At 41.4% G+C, this 14,915-nt stretch overlaps 1 protein-coding gene across 1 annotated transcript in view; it reads right to left on the bottom strand.

Annotated features, from left to right (window-relative positions):
• Positions 1–14,915, bottom strand: part of kremen1 (kringle containing transmembrane protein 1) — a 180,133-nt gene that overhangs the window by 64,630 nt on the left and 100,588 nt on the right. Inside the window, exon 4 of the mRNA XM_072587279.1 lies at positions 3,855–3,979. Within this exon, the coding sequence (XP_072443380.1) occupies positions 3,855–3,979 (125 nt within the window). The remainder of the gene's footprint in view (positions 1–3,854; positions 3,980–14,915) is intronic.

Genomic DNA, 14,915 nt, shown 5'->3' with positions numbered 1-14,915 from the left:
CATCTTAGTTTCCTGAACTTAAGCCATCCCTCTCTATTGTGCTGATAGCATCATTAACTAACAGAACCACCCTTTCACCTTTTCCTACTTGCCTGTCTTTCCAAAACATCTAGACTCAGGTTCCAATCTATGCCCTCCTGCAGCCATTTTCCAGTAATGGTGAACCAGTCACACTTATTTCTATCTGTCATCTCAGTGCATCCATTTTGTTTTGATTGCTCCTTGCATTCAGATGCAGAGTATTTAGTTTTACCCTGTTATTCGCTTTGTAAATTCTAGTCTTATGTGTTGGTTGATTCTTTGATTCCCAATCTCAATACCTTCTTGTCATATTTTGTTTATCATTTCCCATTAATACCTTTCTCATTAGCTTTGATTTTATTCTTTTTTTTAACCACGTTTTCCCACATTTGATCGCTTACCTCCACTGTTCACTTTAAAATCCTCTTTACTTGCTTCATTATGCAGTGGAAAGAGTACCAGGCCCAGCACAGTTCAGGTGAAGATCATCCCACTTTCCCTAGAACTAGTGCCAGCGCCTCACAAACCAGGGACCACTACTCCCACAGCAGAATAGAATGCATCTTAAATGCTTAGCAGATACTCACCAATTTTCAGCTTTATCTCCTGTAGCAGAATAAGAATCGATTCCTGGAGGCTGAAAAGGTTTAGGCAAATAGCTAAAGCCATGAGACACCTCTTCACCCCCGCCACCCCCAACCCCCCGCCCTCTCCCCTCCCCACCCTGCCACCCCCAACTCCCTGGGAGAACCTCAATCATTTTCCTGCAAACACTCTATTGTAAAATGCATTCAAATTCCAAGGTGGACTAAGTTGGCTAGTTTTATATGCTTCTGACTCATTTAATAAGGATACAGTTTTTCTGGTTCTAAATGAAGCTGTTCCTCCATTGGAAACCCTGCTTAAGGTTAACAGTTACCTTCTCTAAAGTGTAGATTTCAGTTTAGTGCCAACAACAGCTACAAAATAAGTTATATTTGAATGAAATTAAAGCTCAGACTTTCTTGCCCAACAGCTGCATGCACACAGTCCCAATTTATAAAATTCTTGAAGGGCAAGACAGAGTAGATGAAGTAAGGATCTTTCCCATCAGTTAGGGCAGGATCTAATTAAAGGAGGTATCGTCTCAGAATAAGGGGTAACCCACTTCTAACTGAAAATGAGTATGTGGTGGACTGTTGTGGAATGTGGCTGAGATGGTGGTGAACTTTGGAATTCTCTATCTCAGAGAGCTGTGGGATTGAGCAAGTTCAAGAGAGATATTTATAGATTTCTAGATTTTAAAGTTATTAATGGATATGAACGTAGCACAGGATATAGAGGGAGATGATCAGCCGTCATCTACAGGGGCAGAACAGTCTTGACAGACCAAATGGCCTGCTCCTGCACCAATATTCCAACTGCATAGAAGGAGGATATATGGTCCATGGTGTTCAAAGATTAACCTTGTAGTCTCTTCTCACTGTCTAGCTCTTGGCCCACAGTGATATGGTTAAGATTAGGGTCAGGGCAAAACATTTTAAATGCATGTTCAACTAGCTTTTATATGCAGTGGAGGGTTTTTAATTCTTCATTATCTTTTAGGACAATTCCAGCGGGTGAAAAAATAACCCTTTATTCCTTTATGTAATGACTTTAAATCTATGTCCCCATTTATTATGCTATCTGCTCAGGGAAACAGATTCTTTTCAAATACTTTCTCTAGAATTCTCATAATTTTAATCACCTCAATTAATTTTATCACCCTTAGCCTCTTCTATTCCAAAGCAACAACTTCAACCTATTCAATCTTTCCTCACGGCAAAATGTTTCTTTTCCTACCAATGTACAATTTCACCTTTGGAGTCGCCTGTCTGAAACATCCTGCCTGTGATGTGGCCAGACAGTAGCCAATACTCTTGCTATGTCTAACGAGTGTTTTACACTGTTTGAGCTATTCTACCTGCTCTTGGACCATGTAATAAAGGAAAGTCTTTTCGGACCAGCATCTGCCTATCCTTTTACTTTTAGAAAAGTTATGAGATTTTTGTTTTTCCTCCTAATTCTTTCATGGGATGTGGGTGTTACTGTGAAATACAACATTTGTTCCCCACCCTTAATTTCCCCTGAACTGAGTGGCTCACTAGTTCATTTGAAAGGACAGTTAAGAGTCAACTATATCGCTGCAGATCTGCAGTCGCATGTACGCCAGATCTGTTAAGAATGGCAGATTATCTTCCCTCAGATATTAGTGAACCAGATGTGTTTTCACTTTAGATTCCAGATTTGGCAAAGTTAAATACCACCAGCTGCTATGGTTGAATTTGAACCCAGGTCTCTACAGGATTAGAGCACCTGTGGATTACTAAAAAAAGTGACATCACCACTATGCCACTGTCTTTCACAAGGGCTCCAAGGTGTCTCCAATCCTCTTACCATCCTACATCCTATCACCTGTTGTGCATTCCCTTGCATTGTTTAACCTCTCTAAGATAATTACTTCACACTCTTCCAGGCAGGCCATCAATTTTTCTGTTCACTTGAGCCGTCCATTGATATTTCCCAGAGTCTAAAGCCTTCTTCCTCACAACCAACCAGACAGCCACTTTTCTATCATCTGCAAATGGTCTCCTATACTGGGTTCTATATCATTGCTCTATAACTCAAATACCAAGGGACCTAGCAGTGAGGTCGTGAGACCCAAATGGAAATAGTCTTCCAGTCACTAAAACATTTGATTATTACCCTTTGACATGTTGAGCCAAGATTGGTTTCAACTTGCCACCTTACTCTGCATCTTAAAAATATTTACTCAGCTTGATCCCCAGTCTGTCATGTGGCCTCTGAACAATGGCTAAAATTCACATTGATTATAAGAATGTACTCTTCTTGACAGCTTCTATTATCTCCCCAAATATGTCAATTAAATACTCAGACATAATCTTTCCTTAACAAACACATGCTGGCCGTCCTTGGGTAATCCCAGGCTTTTAAAAAATTTTCTCCAGCCCCTCAGAAATGCTTCCAATAATTTGGCAACTGCCAATGTCAGGCTGATTGGCCAGTGTTTATTCAGTCTGCACCTTCCTCCCTTTTTAGCAATGTTACAGCGTTGGCAGTCCTCCAGCATAATGCCTGTAGCCAGAGAGGGTTGAAAATGAGATGACCCATGTGCCTTGGTTGCTCATGTTTATTTTAAAACTTTACTTTAAGCCAGACTTAACCTTATTGTAGTATAATATCCACGAATGATGACCTAAACACAGTTTGAAGACTGTCTTCTTGCCAATGACACACTTCAGCTAGCTGTCTCTCATATTCTAATTCTCATTCCCTGGGCAAGAGGCAGGAACAGGTAGGAGCAGAGCCTGAGACAAGCTTTGTGGATGAGGGAGCATCTCCTTGTCACCAAAGCTCACAACCCCAACAAATGAAGAGCTCGTAATTTCTAATGATCAGCTTCCCCAAGTGAGGTTGAGCGGAATATAAGGTTCTGAATCCATCTCCAACCCCACAGAGTAAAATGTTCCGATTAAACCAGTTGTTCAGGGTAGGAGTTATTAGACAAGTTTAATATTATTAATAAAAACATGCAAGGTGATAGAAGAAATCTGGCATTTTATCCTCACATCTCCTTTGCTTAATGTCCCATGACCCACAATTTTCAGGCCTTGTGATTGTGTTAAAACAGAGTCACTTCCAGTGGCTTCCAAATCCAATTTCTTTGAGTCGCACAATTGAGTGTAACTCTTCTGCACTGTCACACACTTAACCAGTTCTTCCACCCCAGCTGAAAGCCATTTGTCTCAGAAGTTCATTTCTGTAATGCATTAAAAGTGTCATCTGGCATGTACCTTGAATCGCTTGCTCCTGCAAAACTTAATGCAGGTCTGGATGGTCAGCTTGTTGGAGGTTTCACTGCTGCCTGATAAAGGTGGTGGGTCACCATTGTCTTTGAAACAGCCCAGGTAGCCCGGCACTGAGGGTAATCAAAAAGCAGTAAATTAGCAACAATGTAAGGTAACTTCAAGGTACAGCAAGAGAAGTTGGCTATTCAAACTGATTGACAGTTAGTTTCCCTTGGTTCGATAGTAAGTCGGATAGCTTTGCGTGAGACAACAGATTCAGGTGATGATTAAAAGTAAAGGTGGGGAAGATTGAGTTACTATCTTCATTGCTATATGGCAAACGAGTTTTTAAAATTCATTCATGGGATGTGGACATCGCTGACTGTCCCAATATTTATTGCTCATCCCTAGTTGCCCTTGAGAAGATGGTGTTGAGCTGCCAAGGTTCAAATGGCTCATTGGCCCATTCCGTATGACTTGAAGTAAGTCCCAGTACCTTGGGGCCTTCTCAAAAATAAACTGACTAATTACTTCTTCAACGGGCACCTCCTTGTTCAAGCAATCTCTTACTCTCCATTGTGAATTTGCAGCTACCAACTTGGCTGATAGAGCTGCCAATGTCTCAGAGTGGGAAGGCCTCCCATTAGCCCTCCAACTCTGGGGGAATTGTCCAATGACATGAGTTGGTCAACAAGCAGACTTTCTGCCATTATTTGGCCTGGCTCTTTAAAAATTCCACTGCGTGTCTCTGGAATATACTGTGCAGGGTCGCAACACAAACCTGAACTACAGCCAGGGTCCCCACAGAACAATGTGTGGTTCCCCAGTGGAGCTTGGCCTGTGTGGGCTCGACCTGCACTGATCCACTGAGACATCAGTGAAGCCCAGATCCGTTAAGCTTTGGTTGTGAGCAAAACAGATCAAAACATTGACAAAACCCTGCTCTTTATTGTTGCTTATTCCCACAAATCGTACTCGGCAGAATGATCTTTGCCTGAACTGCTCAAGATATTGACGGCAGACAATTTGGCCTGATCCATATTCAGTAGGACAGACAGCAAGTACAATTTAATTAAAATTCCAAAATTCAGTCACTTCAATCCTCAATTAGCAACAGCGCAGCATCTTTGCAGCAAATTTGTGTGATTAACACTTAACCAGCGTCACTATACTGTCCTAGATACACATCTGAGGCTGGTAAAGTTCCACTGACCCCAGGGTTTAAATGGAGGTGTTGAAAATGAATGGAGGCTGCAGAAAAGATGCACAAATGTGAAACTGAAGATAAAAATATTAATTCTGAAGACTAACTGAAGAAAGATGGATGGCATTCCATTCAATATGAAATAGCAAGATGTTTAATGGATTTGAATGGCTAGATACAGGTAATCAAGGAAGAACAAGAGGATGCAATATCCAAACTAGAATGCAGTTATTCAGGGGTGAAACCAGAAAGCAACTTTTCACATAACGGTTGTGGAAATTCAAAACTCTCATCTCCAAAAGGATGTGGATAACTAGATATTTGTATCTTCAAAGACTGAGATAGATAATTCAGTGTTAAGTGCAGGCCATTCTGCTGTAATGCACCGTTTGTCAACACGAACTCGCTGTGCCGCGATTGACGAATTGTGGACACTGTTTTTAAAGCGCGAACTTTTACAGTGTGTGTTGGCTGTAATGCGACTGTATCGCCAACACTTTAAGCGCTGGTTTCTAAAGCGCGATTTTCCTATAATGGAGGGTCGCACAAGAACTCAACCATCACGTTATAGAAAAACTACCCGTAGCAGTAAAGGATATGGGGACATGTCAATGGAGTTAAGGTGCAAATCAACCCCATGATATAATTAAATGTTGAAGTGGTTAAATGGCCACTCTATTCCTAATGTTAAAAACATAGGAAGGAGGTTCAGGATTAGGCTCTCAAGTCTGCTCTGCTAATTAATAAGATCATGACTGATCATTTCTTCAGCTAAACCTTTCAATGCTACCCCTATATTCCTCAATGCCTTTAATATCCAAAATCTATCGATCACTGACTTCAATAGATGCTCATAACATGAAATTCCATTCATCAGAATGAATTACTTCAATCTCATGAATACAATAACTGCCTGAGGCTTCTATAATCCAAAGTTTGGAGGGATATGGGCTGGGTGCTGGCAGGCGGGACTAGATTGGGTTAGGATGTCTGGTCGGCATGGACGGGTTGGACCAAAGGGTCTCCATGTTGTACATCTCTATGACTCTATGACTCTATAACTGCAGATGCTGCAGATAAGAAATAAAAATAGAAATTGCTGGAAAAGTTCAGCAGATCTGGCAGCATCTGTGGAGCGAAATCAAAGTTAACCTTTCGGGTTGAGTGACCCTGCCTCAGAGGGCGGCAAGGTGCCTGAGAGTTTAGCGTTGCTTCCTCACAGCTTCAGGGACCCAGGTTCAATTCCACCCTCAGGTGACTGTCTGTGTGGAGTTTACATTCTCCCTGTGTCTGCGTGCATTTCCTCCATATGCTCCGATTTCCTCCCACAGTCCAAAAATGTTCAGATTAGGTGGATTGGCAATGCTTAATTGCCCTTTTATCCAGGGATGTGCTGGCTGGGTGGATTAGCCAAGGGAAATGCAGGGTTACAGGGGTAGGGTGAGTGTGGATGGGATATTCTTCAGAGGGTCAGCGTGATCTCGATGGGCTGAATGGCCATTGTGGGGATTCTGTGATTCTAGAACTGACGAGGGCTAGGAAAATAGCTACCATCAGTTGTGAGGAAGGGTCACTGGACCAGAAACGTTAACTTTGATTTCTCCCCACAGGTGCTGCCAGATCTGCTGAGCTTTTCCAGCAATTTCTGTTTATTCTTCTATAATTAAAACTAGTCTTTGTTACCTTTTTACTTAAAAAAATGATGTCCCATCACAAAAACAAGTCTGATACAGATATTCAAAGTTTATTAACAATTTAGATGAGGTAAATGGAGTAAGAAGGATTTTATTAATCAATATAACTAGCAGATAATGATAATGTCAAATAATCACTAAAAGATTACAGCATCCAGGTCGGAGCTTTCTAAATGCAAATATTTGTTAGAAAGATAAGCTCTCATACACACAACAACTTTTACAACCTCAGCTTATCCTAAAGCACATCCCTGTCATTTAGATTCTTGAGCCATGTCAGCTTTTTCTTGATAAATGCTGTAGCTAATTTAAGCACAAAGAGCAACCAGATAACATACTAATTTAATGATGTTGGGTGCAGGATAGATGCTGGCCAGGAGATTGTGACACCCTAACTGGAATTCGATATTGGATTCTATTACAGGTTTGAGTTTAACTTCCCATCATTTGCACAAAAAGGACATTAAAGATTCCAATTTCAAAATCTGGCTGACTGAATGGAAAAGCTGAACAACCTCCTGAAGCCTGAGGTCATAAAATTCCGTCATTCATACACTCCCTCACACAGACCTCTCCTCAATATCATCACTGGAGCAGACAGAATAGAGTTCAAATCTTTGCAGGGTTAGGCTGCTGACAGGAACCATGGCAAAGTAAGTAAGAGATTGAGGAGGATCAGAAATGTCCACAATCAAAGGCACCTCCATCTCCTGGTCCTCAAGCTTAAGTTTACCTCAACCTCCTGGTCGCTATTCCCAATGTTTCACTGCCATGCTTAAAACATAGAGTCCCAGAGTGAAACAGAAGACTGAATCCAGTGATATAAATGAGAAGGTGACATTAAATTAGATCCCCAGGTTCACAGAGGTGGGTGTCCTTCCTGACTTCCATTTGGTTGACATGGTGAGGAGCTTGAAGGAACATGGTATAAATCTGCCCCTCGTCAATAAATTATCTCCTCTAAACTTCCACTATTCCCTTTGGATAGTGTGGAGAAAATTAACATTCCCTGAGGTCACTCCCACCATAAACAGTGGCAGAAGCAGAATTTTCCATATCTTTTCAAGAAACGCACAGAGTTTTAAAAAGAAATATTAAGTTGATATAGGGATGAAGCAAGGAAACGAGACAAACAAGGATATCTTTTAGAAAGCCAACATACATTTCAGGGGTCAGACCGTCTCCAAACGTCAGGGTAGACCAAAATCAAATATTAAGAATCTAGAAGCCGAAAGTTAAATTGTTTTTCACTCTAAACTTGGCAGATCTGTGGAATAAGAACTGTATCTCCTCATTGACAATGTGCAAATTCAAATGTTAAATGGCTTGTATCAAAATATAACTCAGAAGAATGTTGTTTGGTCATGTTCGTCATTCAGAAAGTGCTTTCCCCATGAAGAAAGCTATCTATTGAAAGGAAAATAGTGTAATTGAGCACAAATGATGATTAGATGATTCTGGGTGGGAGAAGGAATTGCAGGAAGTTTTGAGAAGCTGTGTGGTTTACGGTCGATTAATCAAATAAACATTTTTGAGCCTGTTACTCTTCCTGATCACATTTTAAAATTCTTATATTCGTATGAATACAAGTAGCTGCAATGAATTGCCTTTGAAAAATGCTCGGTTTGGAATGGGGTTGACCCTGAAGTGAAGGTCTGTATGATTGGGTCTGCCTTTAATTTGAGGTTTAGTTTGTCCCTGGCCCCTTGGTATTAAACTGCTTTTGTCCTTAAAATAAAGCAAAGAAACTACGGATGCTGGAAATCTGAAATGAAAATAGAAGTTATTGGAGAAATAAAGCAGGTCTTGACAACATCTTTGGTGAGCGAAACAGGGTTAACGTTTCAAGGAAAATAACCCTTCTTTACAGTATTATGCTACTTAGATTAAAATATTACCATGCAATTAAGACACGTTTCTTTTCTTTTCAAAGATGTTCAAAGGTTGAATATCTTTTCAAATAATTTCTTGATTATTTTATTGCTGTTTGATAAAGATCTAACGGGAGGAATATTTCAGTCTTGTGGGTACGATTAATTGCTCAATGGTTTTTCTTTCTTTTAGTTAGAAGTAAGTCCTACCTCAAAAACAAAATCATTGTACCCTTCACCTGGTGAGTATCCTATTAAAGAGATGTGGGAGACTTAACAATACACCTTTGACTTTAAGATTGGAGAAAGCCATGAACATCTCATGTGTGTCTCTGTGGCTAACATGCTTAGCTCTGATTCAGAGATACATGGATTCAATTCTTGCTCCAAAGACTTTCTCTCTCAAAAATCTGATTGCATTTTATAACCTTTTGAAACCCATGGATTCAATTTGCAGGATCTGTGGGCCTCTTTAGTTCAAGTACAACTTTCTGACTTGATTCTAGAATCCCTACAATTAGGAAGGAGGCCATTTGGCCCAAGGAGTCTGCTCCGACCCTGCTAAGAACTTTACACCCAGACCCCAACCTATACCCAACACGACACATTTACTGTGGCTAATCCACCAAGCCTGCATATCTTTGGACTGTGGGAGGAAACCTGCAGAGACACGGGGAAAACACACAAGCTCCCAACAGACAAGTCACCAAAGATTGGAATTGAACCTAGGTCTCGGGCAGTATGAGGCAGCGGTGCTAACCACTGAACCACTGTGCCATCCTAATATGGCCACCCATGCATCTCTGTTATGTGATATTACATGACAGTGTCAGTGGTCAAGCTGGATGAATGAATGGTGCAACATGGCAAATATTTTTGACTGTCTTACAATGCAATCTTCAAGACAATTTTCAGCAATGAGATCAAGGTTTGGCTAACTTACTCCCACCTTCAAACTGAGCATCAACATTAAAAACAAGGGAACAGTAAGATTATAGGGTGAACAATGTAGCAAAATTAAAGGCTAAGAATATATTTGGAACTTGCCCAACTCAGTTGCAGGCCAACAGAAACCCTGAATTAACTTGTGATTGGGGAATAGATCCATTTCTGTTGCTGTTGAATTTAGAGTGGTCAAGCATTGAAATTCTTGAGAAAATTTGCAGGGAAATCCTTTCACTATTTTGCTTTTTTAAGGATTTGGACAGGTCTTGCTTCAGATTATCTCTCTTTTTGTTCAATTTATCTTATTGTCTATAGGGAGGGTTTATGCATTATGGAATACAATATCAGAGTGGCAAGAAACTGGAACTCATGACCACGCAGAGTGTTTGAGGCACTTAGCATTGATGCACTTCAGAGGAAGTGAGGGAGAAAGGGTGGAAGGGTGTAATGAAAAGTTGTGGTCAAGTAAGGTGGGAGGTGTCTTGTGTGGAGGATTAACACAAGCAATAGACCTGTTGGGTTAGATAGTCTGTTTCTGTGCTGTAAAATATGAGATGCATTGCAGAAATTCACCAAGAATACTTTACCAACACTGATTCCACAGCCTACCATTGTCAAAGGGGGGGTGTCTGCAAGTTCACAGTTTGATTGGCAGCTCCAAGTGGTTATAATATCTTTGATGTGAAGTTATGAATACAATTGCTTATTTTTAAAACAGATTCATTAGTGGAATGAATTTAAAAGCATAGTATGGGTTTCCAAGAATGAGTGCTGTTTTCAGAAGACTTCGAATTTTACTTTATTGCATTTCTGCATGGTTTCTAATGCATAGTAGATGTTAAATGGATTTGTATAGGGTAGAGGGTAGTTGTGGGCACATGGGTTGGCATGATGCTAGCACATTAGCACAGGAGCTATGAAGAGTCATTGGGAGTCAGTAGAGAGGGATAGGGGATATAAAAGGCCATGGGAAAGGGGGAGTGGGAGCATGGACTGGCATGGGTGAATTGTGGACATGAGGGGATATGAATGGTGTGCAGTCAAGGGGCCAGAATGCTATTTCCTGTTTTTTTTTCCCCTATAAGTCCCAAAGCACCGACGTCAGCCTTTCAAATATCATGCATCCACACCCAGCCACCCTCCATACTGTTAGCAAGGGCAGATGGCCTGGCTCCTGGTAACACCCACCCCCATACTGGAACCATCTGTACTCCTGTTGCGATCTCCTCTACACTGGGGAGGCTGGACGCCTTCTCGCAGAGTGCTTTAGAAAACATCTCCAGGACACTCGCACCAATCAACCCCACCACCCCATGGCCAAACATTTCAACTCCCCCTCCTACTCTGCCGAATACATGCAGTTCCTGGGCTTCCTCCACTGCCACTCCCTCACCACCCGACGCCTGGAGGAAGAATGCCTTATCTTCTGTCTTAGGACCCTTCAACCCCAGGGCATCAATGTGGACTTCATTTCCCTTCCCCCCACCTTACACCAGTTCCAACCTTCCAGCTCAGCACTGCCCTCATGACTTGTCCCACCTGTCAATCTTCCTTCCCACCTATCTGCTCCACCCTCCTCTCCAACCTATCACCTTTACCCCACCTTCATCCACCTACTGCACTCTCAGCTACCTTCTCCCCAGCCCAGCCCCACCCCCCCCCCTCCTATTTATCTCTCCATCCCCGAGGCCCCCAGCCTCATTCCTGATAAAGGGTTCCTGCCCAAAACATCGATTTTCCTGCTTCTCGGATGCTGCCTGACCTGCTGTGCTTTTCCAGCAACACACTCTCAACTCTGACCTAAAGCATCTGCAGACCTCACTGTCTCCTGACTCCTGGTAACATCCATCCCCATCCTGGGACCATCTAGGCCAGTTGTTCAGGAGTCAGACATGTGGGACCAGTATTTTTCCCTGACTCTGCACTCCCAAGTCCACATCAAAAATTTAGGACCTTGTTAGATCACATTGAAATTTTCTGTACTCAAAGGAATATGAGCTTCATTATAGACGTCAAGTCATTGTCACTGTCTTACACTGTCGCATTGAGTCATGGCCTACCCCAGTGTACTTGCGATTCACACAAGAAATGTCAAATATTTGAAGTATCTATTTGTATTAAAATTAGTTCACATTGTTCACGTTCACCACTGGGTGGGAAAGTGGTAGGTCTAATTTGTCACAGGCATTAAAAAACTCACATCACTCCGGAACCTTAACACATTTTACTTTGATTAAATTCTTAATATCCCTGGATTGCTTTCAGCCTCAGACTGACTGATTAGATACTGTTAAATACACCCACACTACACAGTAATCAATAAATACATATATTACCTGATGGGCAGTTTCACTACAAGACTGAGACTAGAATGATTAACATACCAGAAAGTAGATTCAGCTTGCAAAGCAGCTGTTGGATTTAACACTGCGTCATTGACTGATGTCCTTATTACTCAGGCCTAATGTCACCGATAGTAAACATCATTGGATCAGCTCCCTTAAACATGAAATCCATTATCCAGTGTCATTTCTTTTTTTCACTAAAGGCCTTGGGGAGAGTGCTTCTTCTATCAGTTCTTTGGAGAGACTGGAGAAGCTATATCTGTTGTCCGTAGGGCACAGCAAGTCATGAAGAGATTTGACTGAGCCATCACCTAATCATTTGTGGTTTTGAGAGAATAAAAGAGAGAGAGAGAGAGAGAGACTCCTTTTTTAAGTGGCAAAGAAGTTGTAACCCAACAACATAATAAGAAAACAAAGGCAATATGCGGAAATCTATTTTATGCACAGCAAGGTGCTGCAATTGGAAATGCACTTGCTGAGAAAATGGCTGAATTGATGTTGTAAAGAGGAATGATTGAAACTTGAAAGAAATTTTTACAGGGTTGTACAGAAAAAATAGGAGCAGGATTACATGGTCAACTCCATCAAAGAACAGTGACAGACACAATGAATTATTTCCTTTAAGTCCTCCGAAGTGATGTCATTATATAATACATGATCGGAAAAGTGGAGTTAAAGTCAATCAAAAATATCAGAATGATTTTGGGGCTCAAGGGGGAAATTTCTGAGGACCAATAGTGTAAGCCTAGCTTGTATTCCCTTGATTAGTCGAAAATTGAGGTGTGATCTGATTAATCCATCCAAATTTTGAAAAGGATTTGGTAGGGTAGATACAAAGAAACTCTTATTTCTTGCGAAATCAGATACAAGGGGACATAATCCTAAAATTAGAGTTAGGCTAATCAGGAGCAAAATCTGGAACTTTCGCCCCTTCCAAAAGGCTATAGTGGTGGTAAAGACTGGAGGTTTGAGATTGGCCCAGATTCTCGCTCCTGAGTCAGGCAGAGTGAGTCAGGAAATCTTGCAACTTACTGCTCCCCTGCTTAGGGAAAATCACAACCGAATGGCACATCTTCTTTCCCACGGGGGAGGGCACGGAGGATATGGGATGTAATTGGGTCTGCCACCCTCCCACTCAGATCAGAAACAAGGAACATTCATTAGAGATGCTGTGAACAGAGGCAGGCCCACCTCACCTCACTGACACTTCGCTCCAGCTATTTTATGAAATGTTAAGGCCTTTAGCCCTTACCACTCACACCCTTTCACACTCACCCCATCCAAATCACCACACAAAGCATGGCAACCATAGCACAGCTCAACCGTTGTAGCCCCTTGTTGCTCCAGACCAACTTAATTCCTGCTCAAACCCTAAAACACCGGATAATCCTTTTTCCACCGTAATGTCAATTAATATCATACCACTCTTTTCCCTTATACTCTGTCTGTCAACTCACCCAGTATCCACTATTGCCAAACCTCAGGAGCCATACAGAGATGGAATGAAATTCTAAATAGCTGTTACATCCTTCAGGGTGTAAAATAAAGTTCTTATTCATAAAAGCCATTTGCAACATTTAAATTCCCTCAAGTATTTCAACCTGCATCGAAACAAACATTTGTATTCATAAACCAACATCATTTAATAACTTATTGAGCTATCAATCATACTATGAACTTTGGAGTCTCTACTGAGATAAAGAAAGGTTGTGAAAAGCAGCCACGCAGACAGCAGCAATGTACTAGCAATAAGAACTCTTGAGTTAATGTCAATTAATAGCTGTTGCAACTGCTGCAGCAGACTTTATTTACATCTCACTGACACATGCAGGCTATTTCCTTTTTTTTAGTAAGGGATGCAAATTTACACAACTTCACAGATTGAGTTTCCTTTCTTGTTTCTCACTAACTGGAAAGGCTTTTTGAATATCTTGAAATGGTTGAAGATTAAAATAATTTCACAGCTTTATAGTGGTATGGACATCCTACATTCTTCAAGACCATTCCCAATCATGCTAATAAACAAACAGCTCCCTCACTGCTGCAGTAAATGTAGGGTCTGTTTGAATGCAGCACTGAATTCAACTGGCCCTTTATGGTCCACTTCCTTTGCCCTGCTGATGAAAATGGGATATGTCTGAAATAGGGGTCCATTTTTCCAGATCCAGGGTCCATCCACTATTTAAAGTCTCCATGAAGGTTCCATAACTCTGCATAAATCTGGCCACAGATTTTGTTTTGTTGTTGAAAATGTTCAAAATGGAGAACTGTGACCAGTGGTGTTCCACAGGGATCCGTGCTGTGACCACTGTTGTTTGTGATATATATAAATGATCTGGAGGAAGGTATAGGCAGTCTGATTAGCAAGTTTGCAGATGACACTAAGGTTGGTGGAGTAGCAGGTAGTGAAGGGGTCTGTCAGAGAATGCAGCAGAATATAGATAGATTGGAGAGTTGGACGGAGAAATGACAGATGGAGTTCAATCTGGGCAAATGTGAGGTGATGCATTTTGGAAGATCCAATTCTAGAGTGAACAACACAGTAAATGGAAAAGCCCTGGGGAAAATTGGGGTACAGAGATATCTGGATATTCAGGTCCATAATACCCTGAAGGTGGCAATACAGTTCGGTAGGATGGTCAAGAAGGCATATGGCATGCTTTCCTTCATCGGACAGGATATTGAGTATAAGAGTTGGCAGGACATGTTACAGTTGTATAGGACTTTGGTTCAGCCACATTTGGAATACTGCATACAGTTCTGGTCACCACATTACCAGAAGGATGTGGATTGCTTTGGATAAGGTGCACTTAAGGTTCACCAGGATGTTGCCTGGTATGGAGGACGCTAGCTATAAAGAGAGGTTGAGTAGATTAGAATTATTTTCATTAGAAAGATGGAGTTTGAGGGGGGATCTGATTGAGATCTACAAAATCATGAGAGGTATAGACAGGGTGAATAGCAAGATGCTTTTTCCCAGAGTGGGGGACTCGATTACTAGGGGTCAC

The sequence above is a fragment of the Chiloscyllium punctatum genome, chromosome 17 (genome assembly GCF_047496795.1).
Source record: "Chiloscyllium punctatum isolate Juve2018m chromosome 17, sChiPun1.3, whole genome shotgun sequence".
In the NCBI taxonomy this organism is placed as follows: domain Eukaryota; kingdom Metazoa; phylum Chordata; class Chondrichthyes; order Orectolobiformes; family Hemiscylliidae; genus Chiloscyllium; species Chiloscyllium punctatum.
This window is presented reverse-complemented; position numbering and strand designations above follow the sequence as displayed.